The following is a 17,781-nucleotide window of genomic DNA, read 5'->3' as shown; positions in this document are numbered from 1 at the left end:
GAAGAGGACAGGAGAGTTTTGTGTCAGGGAGCTTTGAGGAGAGTGATCTGCAAGTGGAATAAGACAAAGACTAAATCTATATATTAGATTAGCAAGAACACTTGTAGTGTTAACCCAACGACAGTATCAATGGTATGGAAGGGTGGAGCAAAAGCTAAATTTTAGTTAGTTGAGGTGTAAATTGGGAGGAAGCAGAGACAGAGAGATTGACTTTGAAGGGAGGAAGGGAGAAAAAGAAGATGGTAAATAAAACTATGTTGTAAAATTATACAAAATATAACATGATAAATTTTGATTAGCAATTTATATAAACTAAACACTACAAGAACCCAGAATGAAGCAAAAACACCAAATAGAATTGTGGAACGTTTTCTCCAGTGATGGGAAAGAGGAAGGCCTCAAAAGATTAGACTTTATATTTGCATATTGCTTTATAGTTTCTTGAGCACTTCTATTAATATTCTCACTTCAAATCTTAACATGGAAGAAGACAGTGCAGGTTATAATATTTTCCCCCAAATTTATAGGTAAACAAACAGACTTTGGATAACATTTGTTATCATAACAGATAAGAGCCAGGTAGCCTGACTAAGACTGAAACATGGTTTACTCCCAGTCTGTGGCCCTTCCTCTAAACAATATAACCTTCTGGGCAGAAGGAATACCTTGAACAAAAGCATTGAGGCTTGTGAGTGCCAGGTGAATTGAAAGAATTTCACATACCCAGTTGCCTATGGGTCAAATAATAGGAGATGAAACTAGAAAGGTGAATTGAAAACTCATTTCACAAGCCTTAAAATCTACACTAAGAATCTGAACTTTGGGCTTTAAAATGGAGAGACAGCATCTGCTAAGAGGAACATTATAATGGATCTAGAGTGACTTAGCATAGAACAAAAGGCATTGATACTAGAAAGAGAGAAATAAGACTTTTATTTTCAGAAGATGTGATGGTCTATGTAGAAAATCCCATAGAATCTATTAAAAAGCTAGTAGTACTAATGAGTGAGTTTGAGTTTAGCAGGGTTGTAGGATACAAGATCAGTATACAGAAATCCGTTGTATTTCTGTATATAAGCAATGAATATTCAGAAGCTGAAATAGAAATACTGTTTAAGTAGCACAAAAATATAAAACTGACAAAAGATTTGTAATGCGTGTTTATTAAAAATTATTGAATTTTGGCTGGGTGTGGTGGCTCACCCCTATAACCTAGCACTCTGGGAAGTCAGAGTGAAGAATCTCTTGAGCTCAGGAGTTGAGACCAGCCTAAGCAAGAATGAGACCCCTGTCTCTACTAAAAATAGAAAAATTAGCTGGGTATAATGGTAGGCACCTATAGTCCCAGCTACTCAGGAGGCTGAGGCATGAGGATTGCTTGAACCTACTACTGTGTTTCCCCGAAAATAAGACCTACCCAAAAACTAAGCCCTAGCAGGAGTTCTATGCATTTGTTAAATATAAGCCCTACCCTGATAATAAGAGCTAGTGATGCATTTCGGCATGGAGACATCCCCTGAAAATAAGCCCTAGTGTGTCTTCTTAAGAAAAAACAAATATAAGACAGCATTTTATTTTTGGGGAATCACAGTAGGAATTTGAGGTTGCTGTGAGCTAGACTAAGGCTATGGCACTCTGACCCAAGCAACAGAGTGAGTGAGACTCTGTCTCAAAAAAAAAAAAAAAAAATCACAGAGTTTTATTGAGAAAAATTGACCTAAATAAATGAAGAGTTGCACACGTATAATGTTGACAGACGGAAGACTCTGTATTGATAAAGAGCTATTGTATAGAATCAAGGTAATTTTAATCAAAATCTCAGCATGTTTTTTTTTGTAGAAATTGATGATCTGATTCAAAAACCAAAAAACTCTGAACAAGGAGAACGAAGTTGGAGAATTTTTTTTTTTTTTTTTTTTTTGAGACAGAGTCTCACTGTGTTGCCCTGGGTAGAGTTCTGTGGTATCACAGCTCACAGCAACCTCAAACTCTTGGGCTTAAGTGATTCTCTTGCCTCAGCCTCCCAAGTAGCTGGGACTACAGGTGCCTGCCCGGCTATTTTTTGGTTGGAGTTGTCATTGTTGTTGACGCTGTGCTACGGGCACTAGAGATTTTTAATTACCTAAATTTAAGGCTAATTATAAAAGTTACAGCAACCAAGACAATTGTAGCATCCAGGTAGGAAAATAGATCAGTGGAACAGAATAAATAGAACTACACCCACATAAGTATGTATATGCATATGAACACTGGTTTTGACAAAGGTACAAAAGCAACTCAGGGAAAAAAGGATAATCCTTTCAGCAAATGTTGTTTGAACAATTAGATATTTATTTCCAAAAAATGAATTTTTATGGTAGCACCTGTAGCTCAAAGGAGTAGGGCGCCATCCTATATGCCAGAGGTGGCGGGTTCAAACCCAGCCCCAGCCAAAAACTGCAAAAAAAAAAAAAAGAAAAAAAGAATTTGTATTTATTTCTTACAACACATGCACAAATTAACTCAAAATAGATCAAACATAAAACCTAAAACATAAATCCCAAACTATAGAACTTCTTAGAAGGAAATATCAGAGAAAATCTTTATGACTTTGGGTTACTCAGAGTTTTTTTTAGTTTCTTAAATACAACAAAGAAGCTAAGATACAGTTTTTCCTTTTTGAGAAAAAATGTTCTATAATTGATTGTGGTACTGGTTTCATAACTCTGCGAATGTACTAAAAACCATTTAATTGTACACTTTCAGTGGGGGAATTGTACGTGAATTATATCTGAATCAACTGTTACTAAAAATAAAAAAACCTGCTTCTACCATATGACTCAGCCATTCTCTTCTTGGGTATTTACCCAAGAGAATTGATCAAGCATATGTCCATACAAAGACACATGTTCGTAGCAGCTTTGTTTGTAAAAGCCTAAAACTGGAAACTCCAATGTCTATCAGCATGTAAAAGGATAAACAAATTGCAGTATTTAACAGATGCAGTATTACTCAGCAATAAAAAAGAATAAACTGTTGATAGAGGGCAGCACCTGTGGTTCAGTGGGTAGGGCACCAGCCCCATATACCAAGGGTGGCGGGTGGCTGGTAGGGCACCAGCCCCGGCCAAACTGCAACGAAAAAAAATAACCAGGCATTGTGGCAGGTGCCTGTAGTTCCAGCTACTCAGGAGGCTGAGGCAAGAAAATCGCCTAAGACCAGAAGGGGGAGGTTGCTGTGAGCTGTGACACACAGCACTCTACTGAGGGCGATAAAGTGAGATTGTTTCTAAAAAACAAAAAAAAAAACCTGTTGGTTTGGCGCCTGTGGCTCAATCGGCTAAGGCGCCAGCCACATACACCTAAGGTGGCAGGTTCGAATCCCTAGCCCGGGCCCGCCAAACAACAATGATAGCTGCAACCAAAAAATTGCCGGCACTGTGGCGGGCACCTGTAGTCCCAGCTACTTGGGAGGCTGAGGCAGGAGACTCACTTGAGCCCAGGAGTTGGAGGTTGCTGTGATCTGTGCGGCCATGGCACTCTGCCCAGGGGGATAGCTTGAGGCTCCGTCTCAAAAAAAAAAAAAACTGTTGATACAGCATGATTGTATCTCAAAATATACCTTGTAAAAGAAGGTAGAACAAAAAAAAGGATACATACAGTATGATTTTTATTTATATAAAATTTTAGAAAACACAAACCAATGTATAGGACAGAAAGCAGGCCAGTATTTTCCTAGAGATGGAGGACAGGCAGCTAGCTCATGGGGGGCTGTGAGAGGAGAGGACTTTTGGGGATGATAAATATGTTATCTTGATTGTGGTAATTTTTTATGGGTGTATACATATGGTAAAATTTATCAGATTTAATACCTTAAATGTGAAATTTATGTTATGCTTCAAAAAGCTGTTTTTTAAAAATCTTAATGGATTCTACATGATTTTAGCAGATATAAACATTGTCAAATCTGTTTGTAGAAAGGTGTAGAGAGCAGAGACACAGCATATTTATTTATTCACTTAGTTAAGCAGATACCTGCTGTGCTAGTCAGGTAATAAAAAGGCTCACAGACAGATGGAGGCTGTACAGAGTTATGTAAATAAGTAATAAGACAGTATGATAACGCATATTATAACAGTATTGTGGGGTAACTCTGGCTTGAGTTAGGGGCAGTTAATGGAGTCTTGAAGAATGAATAAAAACACAATAATCTTAAGTGTAAAATAAAAAATGACTGAAGTAGGAAGGTGAAAGTGGTGTTAAAAAGAAAATTCAGAAGAGTTTTTAGTGAGGAGTTTGGATGTGGAAATATAGGAGAAATAAAAACCAAAGATTTTTATTTGGAATGATTAACTCTTTGGTGATAAGAGAATAGAGATACAGGAAATTTAGGAGAAGAAATAGTTAGGGGGTGGTAGACAGGGAGAAAAAAGCTTAGTCTTAGATTGAGTTGGAAGTTACTGTAGGACATCCATTTGAAGATATCTTGCAAGGAGCTGAAAATAGGGGCTTGCCACTTTGGGAAGAAGTCAGTTCCAAGGATGTAGCTTTTGGTTCATTATTGCATAGAGAACTCATCAAGCTATTCAGAAAGGGTATGTAATGTGGCAAGAAAGCCAGCGATGAGGCTTTACCTGTAATACTGGCACTTTGGAAGGCCAAGGTGGGAGGATCACTTAAGGCCAGGAGTTCAAGACCAGCCTGAGCAACATAGTAAGACACCCTGTCGCTACAAAAAATGAAAAACAATTAGCTGGGTGAGCTATGACAATGTCATTGCACTCCAGCCTTAGCAACCTAGTGAGACTCTATTTTGAAAAAAAAAATTTTTTAAGCCAATGATGAAACTTCAAGCTGACATCAGTGCTTAAGGGATGGGGATCAAGAAGGCGGAAAAAAAGATACTGGGAGGACAGAGGATGTCATGTTGTAGAGGGAAATGTCTGAAGGAAGAAATAAAACTGATAAATAACATGATACTACAGATGTTTTGCCAGTTGGAAAGTAGTATTTAGTGAAGGTTTTATAGTTATGTTAGAGAAGTCGGGAAGACCCTGTAGAAAGGAACAGAGAAAACCAGTGGGAAAAACATCACAAAGTAATGATTAACTTTAGGAAAAAAGATGACTCAGGTGTGAAATATTTACATAGTCCTAATAATATAAACATTAAACATAATTTAACCAAAAAGCATATTATAACAATATTGAAAGAGTGAAAGGTAAGTATATCTTCATTTTTCATAACCAGAAACCAACAAATGATGTCCAAAATTGAAAAAATTTAAGAAATAGTATGTCACTTAGAAATAGAAAAGATAAAAAAAAAATAAATAGAAAAGATAATACAAAAGAAACCAGTAAGAGTGGCAATTTACTGTTAGGAGTGAAAATCAGAACATAAGGAGCCATGGAGTAGAAGATTATTTTCTTTTCTTTTTTTTTTACTCAGAAGCAAATGTTATACTTTAATAATAAACAGAATGACAGAAGTATTCTATTATCCCTCTATTAGCAAATACACAGAAGAACAATTATAAAATAGATTTTACTTCAAACCACTGGTTCTTACACCTAGGAACATTTATCAGAATTACATGTGGAGGTTAAAAAAAAATATTTAAGTCTAGGCCTGATACTTGGAGGAGGTTACAATGGGGATCATGACAGAAGATTATTTTCTATCATAACCTGTATATTATCCTATTTGTCATTGTAAATTGCTTTCATATATTAATTTGTATAAAATTAACATTTAAAAAGATAATTTGTTGATCACTAGAAATAGTAGCCCATTAATTTGTAGAAAATGCCTCAGCTATTTAGTTAGATGGGCTTAATTCTGAAAAGAGAATACTGTGCAGTAGTCTGCATCTCTTTCTGTCGTGAATGTGTGGATTTCTAAGCACTGTTAATTGTTTTTGAGTTTCTAAACACCGTTAACTCTTCTTTTTGGTTCTATAGGTGGATGAAAAAACCATAGGAGAACCTGGTTGGCTTTATGGTAGTTTTCAAGGAAGGTTTGGCTGGTTTCCACGCAACTATGTAGAAAAAATTCCATCAGGTGAAAAAGCTGTGTCTCCTAAGAAGGCCTTACTTCCTCCTACAGTATCTTTATCTACTACCTCAACGTCTTTTGAGTAAGTTTTTAGCTAACAGTGGAGTTTACCTAGCTCTGCAAATGTATAAATACCTAACATGTAGTTGGGTCAACTTGCTGCTTCATCATGTTATAACCTGAGCTGGACTTGCCAAGGGTACCTTTTATTTTAAATTTAATACTGAAATGTAGTAAATGAAAACATAGCTCAATAGTTTGTTCATGAATTACTTTTTTTCACAAATCATGTTTAAACACATTATATGTAATACCCAAGTTGATAAATTGATAGTAGTTCATTAAGTTCTAAACAATTAAGTATACTTGTACTTAAATGAAAATGTTTTATTTGCAGACCGCTTTCTTCAAATCAACCAGCATCAGCGACTGATTATCAAAACGTATCTTTATCAAACTTAACTGTTAATACTTCATGGCAGAAAAAATCAGCTTTTACTCGCACTGTGTCCCCTGGATCTGTATCACCTATTCATGGACAGGTATGTGTCTGTAATTTTTGTGTGCTTTATTCTTTGAATTTGCAACTAATTCCTTTAACACGGAATGAAGATTTTGTACAAAGGAATCGTTCACTCCTTTCAGAGTGTGTAGCATTCCATTTCTTTGTTATTCACATGTGATGTGAAGTTGAAAAATGATTATTGCTTAGGGTTTTACAAATCTGATTAAAATTATTCCTAATTTGTAGTTATTGTAAGAAAATAAGAGGTGGCTCAGTGCCTGTGGCTCAAGTGGCTAAGGCGCCAGCCACATACACCTAAGGTGGCAGGTTCAAATCCAGCCCAGGCCCGCCAAACAACAATAATGGCTGCAACCAAACAATAGCCAGCATTGTGGCGGGCGCCTGTAATCCCAGCTACTTGGGAGACAGAAGCAGGAAACTCGCTTGAACTCAGGAGTTGGAGGTTGCTGTGAGCTGTGATGCCATGGCACTCTACCCAGGGGGATAGCTTAAGGCTCTGTCTCAAAAAAAAAAAAAACAAAAAAAAAGAAGATAAGAGGTTTTAGGGTTGAGAATTTTTATTGTTTTTTTCTTGAATAAGTCATTTTTCTGGGAACCTTGGGACTTTGTTATATATATCTAGTTTCTGACTTAGATGAAGCCATTCCAAGTATTGTTACATTAACATCATTGAAAAGAATTGTGGACTTCATAGGAATAAAGTCTACAGATTTCATGTTCATTCAAAAAAAGGTGTATTGAATAACTATAGGTTCCAGACTTTTTTTTTTTTTTTTTGACAGAATCTCACTTTGTCACCCTCAGTAGAGAGCTGTGGCATCGCAACTCACAGCAACCTCCAACTCTTGGATTTAAGCCATTCTCTTGACTCAGCCCCCCAAATAGCTGGGACTACAGGTGCCCACCACAACACCCGGTTTTTCTTTCTTTTTTTTTTTTTTTTGTTGCAGTTGTCATTGCTATTTTAGCAGGCTGAGGCCAAGTTCAAACCTGCCACCTTTTGTATATGGGACCGGCACCCCACCTGTTGAGCCACAGGTGCCGCCCAGGTTCCCGACATTTTACTATGAACTAGAAATTTAAGGAAAATAAGTCAAAATACCTGCCATCAAGTAGTTCAAAATCTAGTGAAGGATATGGGTGCATAAATAACTGTCTGAATGTCATAATAATAATATATACAAGTTTCTGAAGGATATGCAATTGGTCGGAATTGGAGCAGTCTTCACAAATAGCAGAGTATTTATTTGAGTAGGATCTTGAAAGATAAACAGGATTTCATCAAAAAAAGAAGGAAAGTTATTCCAGTGAAAGAAAAACTTGAGAAAAGTTATTGAGGCATATTAACACAAGATGTTTGTAAGAAACAAGAATTACTAATATGGCTAGAATATAGGATTCATGCGGAAAGAGTTAAGAAGTGAAGTTGGGAGAGAAGTTGCTGTTATTTGTGAAGCATGTAATAGCCTGCTCAACTTGGCAGTGGAATGTCCCCAAAAATTTATAAGAGAGGAGTTGATGTGCATGTTTCAGTACAGTGATGGGTGCAGAACCTAAAGTAGAACAGACTAAGGGGTGAAATTGGAAAACAAGTTAAGACCATTCTTTGAGGAATTTAGAAGTAGAGAAGATTGAAGAGAGAGACAGATTGTTACAAAATACTTTTAGAAAATGAGAGGGCAGAAGAGAAATTTGGAGTACAAGTGAAGAGGTTAACCTTATTAAAAGAACAAAACACTCCTTCCTGGGATCGGGGGGATAAAGAAGAATGAATAAGAACCCAAAGAAGGCTTGACACCCGTAGCTCAGTGGGCAGCCATCTGTATGTGGCTGGCACGTTTGAACCCGGCATGGGCCTGCTTAAAACAACAATGACAGTGGCAAAAAAATAGCCGGGCATTGTGATGGACACCTGTAGTCCCAGCTACTTGGGAGGCAGAGGCAGGAGACTTGCTTGAGCCCAGGAGTTGGAGGTTGCTGTGAACTGTGATGCCACAGCACTCTACCTAGGGGGATAGCTTGAGGCTCTGCTGGGTGATGCCTGTGGCTCAGTGAGTAGGGCAACAGCAAGTTCAACCCCAGCCCCAGCCAAACTGTGACAAAAAAATAGCCGGGCATTGTGGTGGACACCTGTAGTCCCAGCTACTTGGGAGGCAGAGGCAGGAGACTTGCTTGAGCCCAGGAGTTGGAAGTTGCTGTGAACTGTGATGCCACAGCACTCTACCCAGGGGTATAGCTTGAGGCTCTGCTGGGTGACGCCTGTGGCTCAGTGAGAAGGGCAACAGCAAGTTCAACCCCAGCCCCAGCCAAACTGTGACAAAAAAATAGCCAGGCATTGTGGTGGGTGCCTGTAGTCCCAGCTACTCGGGAGGCTGAGGCAAGAGAATTGCCTAAGCCCAAGAGTTTGAGGTTGCTGTGAGCTATGATGTCAAGGCACTCTACCAAGGGCAACATAATGAGACTGTCTCCAAAAAAAACCCAAAAACACAAATTAGGCAGAGCTAAGTGGCTTATACCTATAATCCTAGCACCCTGGGAGGTCCAGGCGTGTGGATAGCCTAAGCTCAGGAGTTGGAGCCCAGCCCGAGCAAACTAGCTAGACATTATGGCAGATGCCTATAGTCCCAGCTACTGGGGAGGCTGAGACAAGAGGATCACTTGAACCCAAGAGTTTGAGGTTGCTGTGAGCTATGACACCATGGCACTCTACCCAGGGTGACAAAGTGAGACTCTTGTTTCCCCAAAAAAAGAGTACAAAGAAGTTAAGAGTCAGAGAGCAGAAAAATGGAGGGAGGCCACTTGAGTGTAACTGCATCTTATTTCCTAGTGGAATAAACTGAGTCGACCATGGTGAAAAGACAGTGGAAACTGGAGGAGAAGAAAGATTTACAGTAACTCTTTTCCCTTCCATTTGTTCTATGACATATATGTATTTCATAGATGAATGAATACATTTCTTGAGCACCCCTATACTACCTTCTACACTGTGATGATGTTTTATTGAGTGGTAGATATTCAGTCTGTCTTAGGCTACTCAAATTGTTGTCTGTCTTATATAATTTTAACTGGTCTATGGTTTGAACAGGAAGTATGTTATATACTCAGAAACAGAATTATAGTTATTATCTCCTTTTAAATTTTTGTGGTTTTGTTTTCACAGGGACAGGTTGTGGAAAACCTAAAAGCACAGGCCCTTTGTTCCTGGACTGCAAAGAAAGATAATCACTTGAATTTCTCAAAACATGATGTTATTACTGTCTTGGAGCAGCAAGAAAATTGGTGGTTTGGGGAGGTGCATGGAGGAAGAGGGTGGTTTCCCAAATCTTATGTCAAGATCATTCCTGGGAGTGAAGTAAAGCGGGAAGAGTAAGCATCTTTGTGTGTGTCATGTGAAGTGTAGATGTTGGTATTTTTGCTGGTGAGTTAGCCATGGTATGACTGATTAATAAAATGTAAAAGTTTATGTTTTAATTTGATTATCAGAGAAATATTTCTTATGGTGAAGAAAGCATATTTCTTATTTGTTTTAGGTTTAGGATATCTTCTAGTTATTTCAGATTTGTAAAGTTTTCAGAATACCTTAAATTCTAAGATCTGTTGCTGTCCTTGTTCCATAAGTTCAGTTAGAAAAGTTGCTTTTCAATTCCTTTCAAGCATTTCTCCTTTGTTTACTATAAATTGTGAATATTTCAAATATTGTTTACTGAAGGCCTCCCATTTGCCAAGTTGGGGCATTCCCATCTCTGGGTCTCCAGGGTTCCTTTGAACGTAACCTCTCATTGCTCATAACACACCATATTATAGTTACTGACATGTTCTTATTAGGTCATGCGCTCCCTGAGGGTGGGATGCATGTCTTTTTTTATTAATTGTTTTTGGTTTTAATGCCTATTATGATCTTAAAGCATAGTAGCTGCTCAGTCACATTAGCTCTGTAAATGAAGAGAGGAGCAAATGAATGAACAAAAACTCAAAACCAAACAAGTCAAGTTCTCTGGTTTTTATTTCCCAGTTTGTAGGAGAGTCCAGTTGTCAAATGTCTTTACTATAAGAAAATAAGTACTGTAATATAGCTGTGGATAATCTAAATAGAAAGCAGTCTGATTTAATGAAAAGATGTTTGTCTTTGGAAAGCAAGAGACTTGAATTCTGGTTCTGCTTTTGGTGCCAGGCTGTAAGGAGTAACCTACTTGTTCTTCAGTTCTATAGTTGATTGAATGAAAACATTAAATGGTCTTTAAGAATTCTTTTTTTGTAGATTACTAAATATAATTTTAAATTTGATAACAGATGTATGTATGATTGATTTAAAAAATATTGAAACATTAAGCCATGAAATTCTACTCTACATAAGTGGATATGGGATATCTTATTCCTTACCATCTTTTCTTATTATAAATGAGAAACTCAAAATACTTTCTAAATATATTCAGACTGAATTGCTATAGGGAAGTGCCCATAAAGTGAGAGCTTTGTATATAGAATTCAGGAATTATCTTTTTTTTTTTTTTTTTTAGACAGAGCCTCAAGCTGTCCCCCTGGGTAAAGTGCCCTGGCATTACAGCTCACAGCAACCTCCAACTCGTGGGCTCAAGCGAGTCTCCTGCCTCCGCCTCCCAAGTAGCTGGGACCACAGGCGCCCGCCACAACGCCCGGCTATTTTTTGGTTGCAGCCGTCATTGTTGTTTGGTGGGTCCGGGCTGGGGATTCGAACCCGCCACCTTAGGTGTATGTGGCTGGCGCCTTAGCCGGTTGAGCTATAGGCGCCGAGCCCAGGAATTATCTTTAAAAATTGAGCATGGATTTAAAAAATCTTTGAAATTATCTTTAAAATTTTTGCCTGGGTTTAAATTTAACTTTTTGCTTCTGATGTGGTGTGAGATGATCTTGGTCTAAAGCTGTGTTTTATAAAAGAGTAGGCCAGGGAAAGACTACGCAGTGCGCGTAGCTCAGTCAGCAGGGCGCCAGCCACATACACTGAAGGTGTTGGGTTTGAACCCGGCCTGGCCAGCTAAAAAAACAACAGTGCAACTGCAACAAAGAAAATAGCCGGGCATTGTAGCAGGCACCTGTAGTCCCGGCTACTTGGGAGGCTGAGAAAAGAGAATCACTTAAGCCCAAGAGTTTGAGATTGCTATGAGCTGTGATGCGACGGCACTCTACCCAGGGCAACAGCTTGAGACTCTGTGTCAAAAACAAAAGACTAGGCCAGGGCACATTTTCTCAGGACATCTTAAGATAATATGCTCTGGCTAATCATACACGTTCTACTCAAATCTATTTAAACAAACTAACAAACAGAAACTCTTAAAAAAAAAAAAGATCAGGTCACATTTCTATAGAAAACACCTTGCTTTGTCAATTCTCTCTCTTACGTAGGCATTAAGTAATTTTCCAGTTCTAGCTACAAAGATTCAGAATTAAGGATTCAGAGTGCTGGCTCAGCGCCTGTGGTTCAAGCGGCTAAGGCTCCAGCCACATACACCTAAGGTGGCAGGTTCGAATCCAGCCCGGGCCTGCCAAACAACAATAATGGCTGCAACCAAAAATAGCCGGGTGTTGTGGTGGGCACCTGTGGTCCCAGCTACTTGGGAGACAGGAGACTCGCTTGAGCCCAGGAGTTGGAGGTTGCTGTGAGCAGTGAAGCCATAGCACTCTACCCAGGGGGACAGCTTCTCTGTCTCAAAAAAAAAAAAAAAAATTCAGAGTGCTTATCAGTATATCACTCAAAGATTTTCTATTTTGAATCTCTAGATAATTTTTTAGCAAATTTCAACTCAAAAGGAACAAAACTATGGCAGGTTTGTGTGTGTGTGTGTCTAAGTGTCAGTATTGTATGACATTAAAGGACTTTCTGAACTATGCCACAGATTAACTGTTTTATATTTGAAACCAGCTTTAATTATTAAAATTGTATACCAGGAAATTAGGGCTGTTGGAGTAATTGGTTACAAAAAACTTGCTATTGGGTGTTGGGTCAGAGAATGCTTTCAGTGATAAGTTTCTGTGTATCAATGTTTAGTTCAAAGGTGGAATTTACTTTTCATGCTAACATGGAATTTTAGATTTAGAAGTCTGTAATAACAGTAACAACAACAATATACAGCAGACATTTTTATGCCAACACCATGCTAGGTATTTTGTAGGAATTATCTTGTTTGATGTCCATAGCATAAGAGAAGAAAACTTGTTTACATGGGTAGAGCTGGAAAATATTCTTCTTAGTAAAGTATCTCAAGAATGGAAGGAAAAGTATCCAATGTACTTAATACTTTTATGAAACCAATTTATAATTACTCACATTTTCTTAGGAAAGATCACAACTATAGCCTAGGATGAAGGAGAGAAGTAGACGGGGATCGGAGGGGAGGGAAAGGTTTGATAGAGGGAGGGTAAATGATGGGACCACACCTGTGGAGCATACTGTAAGGGTACAAGTCAAATCTACCAAGTATGGCTCATAAATGTCTTAACACAACAATTAAGTGAGGTGAAAGCTATATTAATTAGTTTGATGTAACCATTCCAAGTTGTATAAAAAACCCCAACACTTTATACCCCACAAAAGCATAAATGTATTTATGATCTATGTGTATATGACAAAAAAAGAAAAGAAGAAAACTTAAGCAAAAAGATTAATTTTAAATATTTTAGAGGCCATTTTTTCTGATTTTTTATTTAATTGCCTATTTTTTCTAATATAAAAGCCACATAACTTAAAAACCTGCAGTAATGTAGAATTTGGCAATAAACAAGATAGGTCATATATTTGTAGCCAGGAGTTGTAGTAAGAGTCCCTTCTGTTTATTTGAAAACTGTCTCACTGTGTGGGAAACCCAGTGCCTCTCATGGGTGTCTAGTTCTAAACATGACAGTCTTCCAGATTTTTAAAAACCGTTTCCTAGGTTAAAATGGAAATTAATGTAATCGCTGTTTTGAGACATAAGTTTTATTACTTTTACATTTTTTAATGGAGTGCACTCTTAACAAAGAAAATGTATAGAGTGCCCTTGTTTTTTCCTAGACCAAAATAAGCCCCATATGTGCCACACCAAAAGACTGTCCATTTACCAATATGCTGATGTCTTTTAAGTTTCTTTAGAAATGTGAAATATCTGACATTTGAAAGACTATTTATAAATCATATTGAAATTATTCGAATATATTTTAAAATGTAGACATTTGTAATTAGTTCTTGTCTCAGCAGGGTTTGTGTATGAGAGTCTTCCTGGTCCATACTAAGACAGTATTTAGATTAATTTGAGAAAGCCCTAAAAGAATGTACTGCTAAAACCTGATGTGTTCATCAAATCACCTTTTGTATTTTTGCTTGTTTGTGTCTTTTTGGAGTTTCATTGTTTTTTGTTTGTATGTTTATTTGGCAGACCAGAAGCTTTGTATGCAGCTGTAAATAAGAAACCTACCTCTGCAGCTTATCCAGGTGGAGAAGGTAAGCTTTTGGCAGCTTGTAAATAAGATAGGAATCAGTTCAGCTACTGACTAATTAACTGACTTCATACAGTTTTTATTCTCCCTGTTTCTGCATCTTCTAGTGTTAAAGGTAAAGTTAGGAAAACCTGCCCCTATCTGTTTCACATGAAGTGTAAGAAGATAGAAGAAATATGGCTGAAAATACTTGGCACTTTTAGAGAGGCAGTGCTTCAGCATAGACTGGCTTAAAAAGATCATAAATAAAGAGTGTTGCAGTGAATGATGATAGATGTTTGGGAGGTAAGGAAAATTCAGTCTGTGTAGTTGCTTAAATTTTATTTTGATTACAGTGTCATAAATCGTTAAGGGAGATCAGAGTACACTCTATCATAAATATTTCAAAGAATTTTTAATGTCTCTTTGGTTTTAATTAATAAATTATTTTGATTGTGTCAGTAAAGAAAAACAAAAGGTTGTTTACCGTAATTTCAGACGATATTTGTATGTAATAGTTACATAGATTTATAAATGAAATATATATGTTTATTGTAGAATTAGTTGAATAGTTGAAGTACATTTTATTTTTAATTTGACAAATCAGTTTAATGATAAATTAAACAGTTCATTTGGTATCTGCCATGTTGACAATGCCATGCTGAAAAATACAAGGATAAGAATAAATAAAACACAATCTCCGAAATGCTTACAGTAGAATGGAGCGTACGTACAGTTGTGATAAATTCCATAATGAGTGAACAAAACAATTTTGAGTAGGACCTATGAACCTACAGAGGTGGCAGTGTTACATCATCCTAAATAGTGGGTAGGATCTTGTGTAGTGACAAAGAAAGAGAAAGTGGTTCTGATCCTCCCGGACAATGGGAATGACATGAGCTGAAGTGAGGCATCATGGTGGAACTTCGGGGTACTTCAGTTTACCAATGAGGCTAGAACCAGAGGTGTTTTGTGGAATGAGTGCTCTGAGATGAGCGTAGGAAGGTAGTGAGGAGCACTTTGGAAAGGACCTTACTTACTGAAGTATCCCTAAACCTTGTAATCACTTTGTTTTGTTAAATCAGCTCAAATGAGTAATACTAAGAATGTGGATAACAAATAGGTTGTAGTTAGTGTTTCTAATCCTTTCTAGCTGATGATATTCAGATCAAACTCCACGTTGGCAATCATAAATAAAACTTTATAAAAAGTAAAGAGAAAGACTGCTAAAACTCACTGTTTCTTGTAACTAGTAGTAATCATAGGAGCAAAAGTCAAAACCAATATAAACATTCAGAAATTTCCCTTGCAGTAATAAACAAATATTAATTTATTTAAATTTCAGATTAATGTGAGGTACAAACAGATTCCATAGTTTGCATTTGTAAGGTTAAAATCTGATTTATCTATATGCCATATACCCATATAATGTACTTGTTGAATGGGAATTTACTCAACCCATTTCCTCCTCCCTGCCTTCCTCTGCTTGAATTTCATTAAGTTTTTCTCTCATGTGAGCATACAGGTGTTAATCTGCTAGTTCCAGTTTAGTACTGGGTATGTGATACTTGTTTTTCCATTCTTGTAGTACTTCACTTTGAGAATGGTCTCCAGTTTCATCCAGGTTGTTGCAAAAGATACATAATCTTCATCTTTTTTATTTACTCTGTGGTATAAATACACCACAATTCATTAATCCTTTCCTTTGTTGAAGGGGGCACATGGGTTGTTTCAGCACCTTTGCAGTTGTGAATTGTGCTGCTGTAAACATGCAAGTGCAAGTGTCTTTATGGTAGAATGCCTTTTTTTCCTTTGGGTAAATACCTAGTAACAGGATTGCAGGATCGAATGGTTGGTCTACTTTTAGGTCTTTGAGGAATTCCCATACTGCCTTCCATAGAGGCTGCACCAGTCTGCAGTTTTACCAACAGTGTGTAAGTGTTGCTTTCTCTCTGCATCCATGCCAGTATCTGTTGTTTAGAAGCCGTTTTCTTTCTGGGGTTAGGTGATATGGTTTTGATTTGCATTTCTCCGATGATTAGAGACATTGAGCATTTTTTCATTTGTTTGTTGGCCATTAGTCTTTCTTTGCAAGATAAGTTCCTATTCACATCTCTTGCCCGCTTTTTAATATAGTTGTTTGATTTTTTTCTTGTTGATTTGCTTGAGTTCTTTGTAGATTCTGATTATCAGCTCTATGTCAGATAAGTAGCATGCAAATATCTTTTCCCATTCTGTAGGTTGTCTTTTTGCTTTATTGTGTCGTTCATTGTGCAGAAACTCTAACTTAATCAGGTCCCATTTATTTATTTTTATTGTTGCTGCAATTGCCAGTGGGTTCTTCATCATGAATTCTTTCTCTAGGTGGATAAGATTTAGAGACTTTCCCACACTTTCTTCTAGGATTTTTATAGTTTTGTGTCTTAGTTGAAACCTTTTATCCGTCATGAGTTACTTTTTGTTAAGTGGTGAGAGATGCAGGTCCAGTTTCAGTCTTTTACATGTGGTTAACCAGTTTTCCCAGCACCATTTATTGAGTAGAGAATCTTTTTCCCAGTGTGTGCTTTTGTGTGCTTTGTCAAAGATGAGATGGCAATATCAGGCTGTCTCATCTCTAGGTTCTCTACTGTATTCCGTAGATCTGTGTCTCCATTTTTGTGCCAGTACCATGCTGTTTTGATCACTATAGACTTGTAGTTTAGTCTGAAGTCTGGTAAAGTGATGCCTCCATTAGTGTTGAGGTTGGATTCCATACGAATCCCAAAACTATTTTTTCTATATCTGTGAAAAATGATGTTGGTAATATAATGGGAATTGCGTTGAATCCATAGATCAGTTTGCATAATATAGACATTTTAACAATGTTGATTCTTTCAAGCCATGAGCAGGATCCATTCTTCTATCATTTGACATCCTCTGCAATTTTAAACGAATATAAATTGAGCGTCTATTTCAAGTCAGGGACTATGTTAGGGGCTGGCTGGGTCATTGTGATGGAACTTGGTTTCTAGTGCTGCCATTTGCTAGATATTGAACATTTCTTTATATAAAAGAATTAAAGTGAAAAGAATTTAGCAGATTAAAATATATTTTGTATAAGAAGGTTAAAAGATAACTTTGCCAGCCAGATGTGGTGGCACACACCTGTAATTCTAGCACTCTGGGAGGCTGACAAGGGTGGATTGCCAGAGCTAAAGAGTTCAAGACCAGCTTGAGCAAGAGCAAGACCCCCCTCTCTACTAAAAATAGAAAAACTAGCTGGGTGTTATAGCAGGTGCCTATCGTCCCACCTATGCGGTATGATGCTATGGCACTCTACCTCAGGGTGATAGAATGAGACGGTGTCTCAAAAAAAAAAAACCCAAAAAACCTTTTCCTATCTTTGACTCTATTATCTAAGTAACTGAGTGACGTAATCTTACTGAACCTCAGTTTCATTATTTGTAAAGTAAAAATACTAATATCTGTTAAAATAAACCCCAAGATAAAGCTTTATATCAAATAACCTTTTTGTAGGGATTTATTAAATAATTCATTCCCCTTTCTATCCTCAGATCTTTTTATATTAGGCTTCCTTAAAGCACAAAATCCTGGCTCAGTGCCTGTGGCTCAAGTGGCTAAGGTGCCAGCCACATATACCTGAGCTGGCAGGTTGGAATCCAGCCCGGGCCCGCCAAACAAAGATGACTGCAACCAAAAAATAGCCAGGCGTTGTGGCGGGCACCTATGGTCCCAGCTACTTGGGAAGTGGAGGCAAGAGACTCGCTTGAGCCCAGGAGTTGGAGGTTGCTGTGA

At 37.6% G+C, this 17,781-nt stretch overlaps 1 protein-coding gene across 1 annotated transcript in view; it reads left to right on the top strand.

The window, feature by feature from the left end:
- The window catches only part of ITSN2 (intersectin 2), a 120,208-nt gene that overhangs the window by 50,223 nt on the left and 52,204 nt on the right, over positions 1-17,781 (top strand). The window contains exons 17-20 of the mRNA XM_023511816.1: positions 5,942-6,117; positions 6,433-6,577; positions 9,722-9,927; positions 13,947-14,011. Of these exons, the coding sequence (XP_023367584.1) occupies positions 5,942-6,117; positions 6,433-6,577; positions 9,722-9,927; positions 13,947-14,011 (592 nt within the window). The remainder of the gene's footprint in view (positions 1-5,941; positions 6,118-6,432; positions 6,578-9,721; positions 9,928-13,946; positions 14,012-17,781) is intronic.

Source organism: Otolemur garnettii, unplaced genomic scaffold (genome assembly GCF_000181295.1).
Source record: "Otolemur garnettii isolate 467f Iridium unplaced genomic scaffold, OtoGar3 scaffold00022, whole genome shotgun sequence".
Taxonomy (NCBI): domain Eukaryota; kingdom Metazoa; phylum Chordata; class Mammalia; order Primates; family Galagidae; genus Otolemur; species Otolemur garnettii.
Note: the sequence above shows the minus strand (reverse complement) of the source record. Positions and strands in the feature narration are given on the sequence as shown.